At 47.4% G+C, this 8,741-nt stretch overlaps 1 protein-coding gene across 14 annotated transcripts in view; it reads left to right on the top strand.

Annotated features, from left to right (window-relative positions):
- Positions 1-3,720: 3,720 nt before the first annotated feature.
- Positions 3,721-8,741, top strand: part of LCMT1 (leucine carboxyl methyltransferase 1) — an 80,030-nt gene continuing 75,009 nt past the window's right edge. For 11 of the 14 annotated variants that reach the window (XR_013410855.1, XR_013410853.1, XR_003725283.2 and 8 more), the window contains exon 1: positions 3,738-3,989. Coding sequence is in view for 9 of the 14 variants with exons in the window: in XM_077983644.1 (XP_077839770.1) it covers positions 3,877-3,989 (113 nt within the window). In the remaining 5 variants the exon portion in view is untranslated. 14 annotated transcript variants of the gene reach the window in all.

Genomic DNA, 8,741 nt, shown 5'->3' on the forward strand with positions numbered 1-8,741 from the left:
GTTGTCGGTTTGGGGTTTTTCATCGACAGGGAAGTTGAACAACAAATGCCATTCCCTGTCCATTTTATTTTTTTCATCATCAGTGACTAGGCCACTGACTGTCAGGGATGTGCATTTCTTAGGGGTCAGGAGAACAGAGAGCAGCAGCAGGGCAACAGTGCCACAGGAAACATCACTACCCGTGCTTGAACAGTTACTGTTAGGACACAGGCAGGGAGCCATTCCTAAATCTTCCTGGGGTGATGGATGATGGTCTCCTTCCTCGCCACAAACAACACAAAGGATTGTTCCCAGGACTGTGCTGGGGGCACACTTTTCTAATAGTGTCTTTATGGCTGTCCCAAGCAGCTAGTGATGGTCACAAGGCTAGATGCAGTGACCAAAAAGTTCTAACCTGAACATCAGTGAGTGGAACTCAAGCACCCACCGGTTAGGATGGTGTGTTGCTGCCCCCAGGTGGGAGCCTCAGAGACCACGTGGCAGACACACAGGCCACACCTGATGGCACCTCCCAAGTTCAAGTGTGGCAAAAAAAGGGAGCTCTGCTAATAAACTGAGCAACTTCCATTCAACTCCTGGGATTCATTCTGATTGGAACAACCTGGTTAGCACTTCCCCCAGTCTCCACCACCCTCTGAAGCATGGCAAGGTGATTTTGGGTGCTAGTTGGCCAGACCTTGGCAAGTTTCCACCCCTAGAATCAGGCAAGGAGCCTCGCTTTTTTTTTTTTTTTTTTTGTCTGAGATAGTTTCGCTCTTGTCGCCCAGGTTGGAGTGCAGTGGCACAATCTCAGCTCACAGCAACCTCTGCCTCTTGGGTTCAAGAGATTCGTCTGTCTCAGCCTCCCAAGTAGCTGGGACTACAGGTGCGCACCACCATGCCCGGCTATTTTTTGTATTTTTAGTAGAGATGGAGTTTCACCATGTTGGCCAGGCTGGTCTCGAACTCCTGACCTCATGATCCGCCTGCCTCAGCCTCCCAAAGTGCTGGGATTATAGGCGTGAGCCACCGCGCCTGGCCAAGGAGCCTTTCTTGATTCACGTGGACTGAAAGGAGAGAGGCTTAGTTTTCCATAAGAAGCTCTCGCTTTTTTTTTTCCCCCGAGACAGTTTTGCTCTTATCACCCAGGCTAGAGTACAATGGCGTGATCTCAGCTCACCACAACCCCCGCCTTCAGAGTTCAGGCGATTCCCATGTCTCAGCCTCCCGAGTAGCTGGGATTACAGGCATGCGCCATGATGCCTGGCTAACTTTTGCATTTTTAGTAGAGGTGGAGTTTCACCATGTTGGTCAGGCTGGTCTCGAACTCTTGATCTAAGGTGACCCACCTACCCTGGCTTCCCAAAGTGCTGGGATTACAGGCGTGAGCCACCGTGCCCAGCCCACTCTAGCTATTTTTTTTTTTTTTTTTTTTAATAGAAGAAAGAGATACTGGAGAGTCAAAGTAACAATTGTCCATTGTAGCCTTTTGGGGAGAACTTCCATGGTGAATGCCTAACTTTTGGCCCACAAATATTAATGTCCAAAGAGCTTTTACACTTCCATGACTCTTCTCTTGACTTTGTCAAAAGATGCAGTCTAGTTGGCAGTGAACTTTCTCTGGCTGGGATATGGTTCAAAGACTACCCCAGCATTGTCTCATGCATTAAGGTATCATTTAGCCTGAGATGGCTAAGCTTGCAATCTCCGGACTCCCCTCTGTCATAAACTTTCAGACCCTCAACCAGGAACTTACATGGAATGAGGTAGCCCTGGAGGTTAGCTGGAAAAAGACTTTGAGATAACCAAATTCCTCTGAATCACCAGCTATTTTGAATCAAAGGCTCGTCCAACAACAAAAGTGTATGAACCCATCTGCCTCTGCCTTCTTCCAGTCACCCTCAATCTCACAGTCCAGAACTATGGGATTAACACCGTATAGTACTTGCTGTTAACACTTACTATCCACTAACACCCATGGAATGTGGACACTGCTAAGCTGGGAGACGATGCTTGTGCAATAGTTTGTATTAACCTTTTGGCAAAGGACCACTCCAAGAAAATGGTGTGTTTTATCCCATTAGCACTCCCCCTGGCAAAGCTCTCCAACCTTAGCCATTCCCCTCTGTCGTTTCTACTGTGGCTATCAATGAAATATTGTTCCTCCATTAGAATACTGAGCTAGCATTTGATATTTGACCTCACCCCAAGGTGTGTATTCTGGGTTTCTGTTGTTTATTTTCCTTTTTAAAAAAATGAGTGCAATTCAAAGTTCTTAAAGTATGTCTGTTCCCTGCTTCCAACAACTGACAGATAACAAAATGGAATATACAAACACATTTTCAATTTATAATGTATATTAAACATACATTATACATATACAATTTACAAGTGTTGCTTCTGGCTGGATTATCTGCCCATCGCCTGAACACTGAGGATTCTGCTAGCTCTTCTGCCCTGGATTAATTATAGCTATAAAATTTCATGACCAGCAAGAAACCAGGCGACTTCCCCAGTACATCTTGAATTTATACATATATTTTGTACTGGATTTAGTACAAAATAAATCCAGAACATCTTGAATATGCATCATAACGAAACAGACACACGTGAACCCACTCCCACGTGAGAAACTCAGGATGTGTCTCTGTGCTCCTTCCCTGCCTCTCCCTCCCCTCTTGTGTGCTACCCTCTCGGCTCCCTAAAGGTCACCAATATCCTGATTCTGTTTTTAAAAAATTTTCCTCGTCTTGCCCTTTTCTGTACAGTATTTTACCGTATGTGTATGTTTCTCTAAACAACATTAGTTGGTTTGAACTTTACAAAGTGTTGTTAGACTTCCTTCTTTCACTGAACATCGTGTTTCTGAGATTCAGCCCTTGATGCTGCTACCTGGTAGCTCTAGGTCATTTATTATCACTGCTACATAGCTTCCTATTGCATTACTTTTCCACACACTACTTCCCTCACTACATTTCTTTTCTTTCTTTCTTTTTCTTTTGAGATGGAGTCTTGCTCTGTCCCTCAGGATGGAATGCCGTGGCGCCATCTCAGATCACTGCAACCTCCGCCTCCCGGGTTCAAGCGATTCTCCTGCCTCAGCCTCCTGAGTAGCCAGGACTAAGGCGGCCACCACCACGCCCGGCTAATTTTTGTACTTTTAGTAACGACGGTGTTTCACCATGTTGGCCAGGCTGCTCTCGAACTCCTGACCTCAGGTGATCCGTCCGCCTCGGCCTCCCACAGTGCTGGGATTACAGGAGTAAACCACCACGCCCGCCCCCCTCACTACATTTCAAAGGCAATTTTGGGTGCAAAGCCCTCAGCACAGTCGCTGGCAGAGTCAGCACACAACAAAATTTTGTAAAATTGAATGACACTGAGCCCGGACTGAACGTAACAACTTATACTTGTTGCTTCTAGTTGGATTCTCTGCCCTTTGCCCGAACGCTGAGGATTCTGCTAGCTGTTCCGCCCTGAGTTAATTAATTACAGCTATAAAATTTCGTGACCAGCCAGCAGAAACCGGACGACTTCTCCAGGCACGTAAGACTACACTTCCCAGAAAGGATTGCGATACTCTTCTACTGTTTAGTTTCTTTTTCCTATCGTCAAATTTCCGGGTTATGTAGGCGGTGCCAAAATAATTATCCAATGAGCAACTTCGTAGGCTGCGAGGGCAGGATAATTGTTCAATGAGCGACTCGGAAGAGGAACCAATAAGCGGAGAGGTTGCTGGGGCAGCCGGCGTGGGCGGCGTCACTGAGCCGCGCCAGCTGAGCCAGGTGGAGCCTTCCCGTCTTTTGCTTTCTGCCTGTGACTAGCGCCGTCCCCCACCGCCGGTCGACCCCGCTTCCATGTCCCTGGCGGACACAGCTCCCCGGAACCTCCACGCCCATGGCCACTAGGCAGAGGGAGTCCTCTATTACCTCCTGCTCTTCCGCCTCGAGCTGCGACGCGGACGACGAGGGCGTGCGCGGCACCTGCGAAGATGCTTCCCTGTGCAAGAGGTGCCTGTCGGGCGCGGGGTTCGGGGCCGGCATCTGGGGCGCGGGCCTAGGTGGGAGGCGGGCCTGCGTCTGAATACGCTCGAGGCTGGCAGGGATGCAGCCCCCGCCTCGCACGACCCTCGCTTCCCACCTGTGAAGTGCACGGAGCAGGGCTTCATGTATTTAATGAATCGTTTCTGAGCTTTTGCTGTGAGCCAGGCAGAGGGCAAGCCTGGGTACCGTCGATGGGAGCAGGCCCCTGAACTAGGCAGACGAGGCCTTGGGCTTCTGGGAGCTAAACCCTGCTGGAAAGACAACATGAAGCACATACTAGCTCCAGCCTCGGTGGGTTACGAGGATGAGAGATGTAGGTTCTCTCTCTTTTGTAGGTTGCATTCTTTAGGGGGTTGGCATGATCCCTGTTGTGCACCTGAAACTCAGGACGACGAGGGGAAATAACCCGCCCAGGGCCAGGTAATATCTCCTTGCAGAGCCAGTAGCACACTAAGTCTCCACTATTAAGGGTGTGGTGGTGGAGATGGGGGCGTAGCCAGCAGAGGTACATGTCAGATAAAGAGAAAACATGAGACTTGAGTGTCCACCATTTATTCTTTCATTCAACAAAAATTTTCGAGAGCTTTGTGCTAGGCCCTTACTTTGGGCTGCTTAGTAGAAGTTCAGTGGTGGAAATACATCAAGAACAAGACAGATATGGTGTCAGACATACTGGAACTCACAGCTTAGTTGGAAAAGAGAGACAGGAAGCTAATAATTACTTATGAAATACATAATTATGATTTTTTTGTGTTGAGTGCTGACAAATACAGCAGTGCCATTAGAGTTGTAATTTTGTTAATGATGTTTAAGATGAGAAGAGTTCGGGCACGGTGGTTCATGCCTGTAATCCCAGCACTTTGGGAGGCCGAGATGGGCAGATCATGAGGTCAGGAGTTCGAGACCAGCCTGGCCAACATGGTGAAACCCCCGTCTCTACTAAAAATACAAACATTAGCTGGGCATGGTGGCGGGCACCTATAATCCCAGCTACTCGGGAGGCTGAGGCAGGAGAATCGTTTAAACCCGGGAGGCAGAGGTTGCAGTAAGCCAAGATCACGCCATTGCCCTCCAACCTGGGTGAGAGTGTGAGACTACGTCTCAAAAAAAAAAAAAAAAAAGAAAAGAAAAAAGTGAGAAGAAAAGGCTTGAAAAATAGGAAAGTTGTAAGAGAGTGTTCAGAGGAATGTGAACTGTTAGAGGAGCTCAAAAAATGCTTTTAAGGTGGGAGAAGGAGGCTGAGGCCACATAGTGATTGTAGAGTGGGGAAAACCAGTGTGTTGGTTTAAACCGTGCACTTTTTATGGGTTCTTGGGGACTAAACTCTCAGAGCATGGATTCTGGAGCTAGACTCTGTCAAACTGAGCTTTGCCACTTACTGGCAGTATAAAGTCGGGGAAATTACTAAACCTTTCTGTGGCTCAGTTTCCTGATCTGTAAAATGGGGACTATAATAATGCATCATAGGTGGGCGTGGACAAAAATGATATTTAATATTAGTAGAGCAGTTGGAGCAGTGTCTGGCATGTAGTCTGTGTAAGTGGTGATTGATTAAATCAATAAATACACAAGTATTAAAGTCTTAGAGGCAGTCCCTTGTGAAATTTGTGAATTCGAGTGGATTATACTCAGCCTTTTTTCTTCTGTGGTTTTCACTTGCTATTGGCCACAGCTGTCTTGGCTCGCTGTAACTTCCACCTGCCGGGTTCAAGTGATTCTCCTGCCTCAGCCTCCCAAGTAGCTGGGATCACAGGCACACACCACCATGCCCGGGTAATTTTTGCATTTTTAGTGGAGACAGGGCTTCACCACGTTGGCCAGGCTAGTCTCGAATTCCTGACCTCAAGTGATCCGCTTGCCTTGTCCTCCCAAAGTGCTGGGATTACAGGCATGAGCCACCCCGCCCAGCCTAGTCTTTTCATTTTTAAAACAGTGATAATAAAGGTAACCTTTATGGGTGTCAGGATTAAATGAGATTATCGATGCAGAGGATCTGACACAAAGTGAAGCCCTCAGTAAATTATTATTGCTAGTTTTGATTTCCCTCCAGGCTGAATACTGTTTATAGTTGCCGAATTTGCAGGAGCTATGAGTTAGGGTGGTTCCTGCTGCCCTGAGTGAGTTGTAGCTATAAAATAAAAAGCCAGTCAGCCTTCTGGGGCACCTATAAATCTTTTACTTCTGTTTAGTTTTCTTCCTCCTTTGGTACAGAGCCCTTCTGGGGATAAGGAGGATGTTACCTGTCTCAGAGGATTGCTGTGCAGGTGAAATGTGGAGTGTTTGAACAGTGCTTGGCATACTGGAGGTGTTCAGAATTGGTAGTTACTGTCATCACCACCCCTCATGGTCGTCAAACCGTTATCATCATTATGATCCTGGACTTGTGGTATCAGAAATTTTCTGGTTGGATATATTAGGTTTACACTAATTCCATTTGACTCAGTAGGTATCAATTGAGCTCTTTTCATGCACTCTCCTTCCCTTCCCTTCTCTGCTTTCCTTATGATGTCTATCATGCTATGCCACTGAGTCTGTTCTCCCTCTTTTGTTTACCTATGACCCAGCCATTCCACCAACCCCTTACTGTGTCCTCTGCAGTTACCACCCGATAATCAACATCAGCTTCTGTTTTGTTAGCCACTCCTTAGCCATTCCCTCCCTCCTTTTGCCTTCATCCTGACCCTTCCCCAGGAATATCCCATCTTGAAGCCCTCTCCTGTGGCTCCTCATTCTTCTCGTCCCCTGTGTATCTCAGGATTAGGGGTTTGAGCTTTGTGTCCTCCTGTGTGTGTCCCCCCTCTCATTCCATGGAGATCCTTCCTGCCCAGCTGGAGTCCTCCTGGTTGCTGTTGTTCACCTTCTTGTGGTCATTCACCTCATTCATGGAAGACTGGGGTGCTTGGCCCACAGTGTCTTCTACCTCAGTTCATGACTTCACCTTAGGTGACCTCAGCATCCACATGGAGCCTATGCATGGGGCACTCAATTTCTTGAACACCTGGTTTGTAGTAATCACCTCTTCCTATCTGATTCTGTCTCCCTTTCCCACCGTGATACCCTGTGCTTTTATCCTGATCCTGCACTGCCTCACAGATGAGAGTGCAACACTCTACAGCCCTGACCCCTTTTTCCAAGTTGCTTGACCAGTTATTTTCTGTTTCCCATGCTGTGCCCATTTCTTCTTAGCACCTCAGTGGTTTTCTCTATCTTTTAGATGTTCCCTCTGCTGTTACCTCTTAATTGATTACTTAGGGTTCATCCTTCATCCCTCAGTAATTCTGTTGACAGTGCATTTATCTTCCTTGTCCTTTGGTCTTAGTAGACCCAAAATGCTGGTTTAACCAAACTATCCATTTTTGCCTTGAATACAGGTGCTAGAAATCACACAGTAGGGTGGCTTGGTGCCACTACAATCATGTCAGCCAGCCGCACCTGTGCCCTTAACAGAACCTGACTATCCTAGTTTGTTTCTCAGATCAACTCACTCTCCCTTTCTCCAGATACTTAATTGAGACGTTTTTCACTTTCTTCAGACTTCTGATTTACCCCACCCCTTTTTTATTCTCAAGATAATATCAGCTATTGCTCAGCATAGAAAATGGGAGCCCTCAGAATGAGACTCCCTTAACTTCCCCCAAGTAACTTTTTAAATTTTGTTTTGAGAGGGAGTTTGGCTCTTGTTGCCCAGGCTGGAGTGCAGTGGCATGATCTTGGCTCACTGCAACCTCTCCCTCCTGGGTTCAAGCGATTCTCCTGCCTCAGCCTCCCGAGTAGCTGGGACTACAGGCACACGCCACCACGCCCAGCTAGTTTTTGTATTTTTAGTAGAGAAGGGGTTTCACCATGTTGGTCAGGCTGGTCTCGAACTCTTAACCTTAGGTGATCCACCTGCCTCAGCCTCCCGAAGTGCTGCGATTACAGGCATGAGCCACCGCGCCCGGCCTTCCCCCCCCCCCCAAGAAACTTAATCATCCTTTCTTACTTTTACAGTTGTGAATTCCTCCAGTAAAGACCACCAGAAACACACCTGTAGTTAAGCAAGCTGGGGTTATTACTTATTGCAAGGAGGGAAAACTCACACCATGAGAAACTGTGGGTCCCATCAGTAAGAGGGTGTTAGACATTTAGGATCTGGGCTTTGGCTGGGCGATTTGGGGGAAGGTCGGATTTTCTCTGTATTGAGTACTGAAAGGAGGTGGGAAAATTCTATCCAGTAGCTCTCTCTTTTCTGGAAGGAGATTTGGCTGGAGTAAGGCTAAAGCTGTAACATGTGAAGAAGCCGCAGTCACTTCTATCAGCTGGGAGAAAGAAATGTCTGGTATTCCGTGGGTGGCACAGTGACCTTGATTTTTCTCTGCTTAGACAAAATGATGAGGTGGTCTCGTTTCGTCTCCTGTCATCAGTGATGCAGAGTGCCCTTGTGTGGGTGGTCTGCGTGGTTGTTTATGTCCAACAGGAGAACAGCATGGCCTTCCTGTGGGTGCCAGTCAGCTTCTAACAACATTAGGGCCTGGCTCGCAGCACCAGGCCAGCTCCTCGAGGTCAGTGCCACTCTTCTCTTTTCTGCAGTGGAGGAGGTGTTAAAGAGAGAAACTGGTAATCCTAGCACTTGGAGAAGCCAAGGTGGCGGATCACTTGAGCTCAGGAGTTCAAGAGCAGCCTGGGCAACATGGGGAAACCTCCTCTCTACAAAAAAAAAAAAAATAGAAAAAATTAACT

The sequence above is a fragment of the Macaca mulatta genome, chromosome 20, assembly GCF_049350105.2.
Source record: "Macaca mulatta isolate MMU2019108-1 chromosome 20, T2T-MMU8v2.0, whole genome shotgun sequence".
NCBI classification, from domain to species: Eukaryota; Metazoa; Chordata; class Mammalia; order Primates; family Cercopithecidae; genus Macaca; species Macaca mulatta.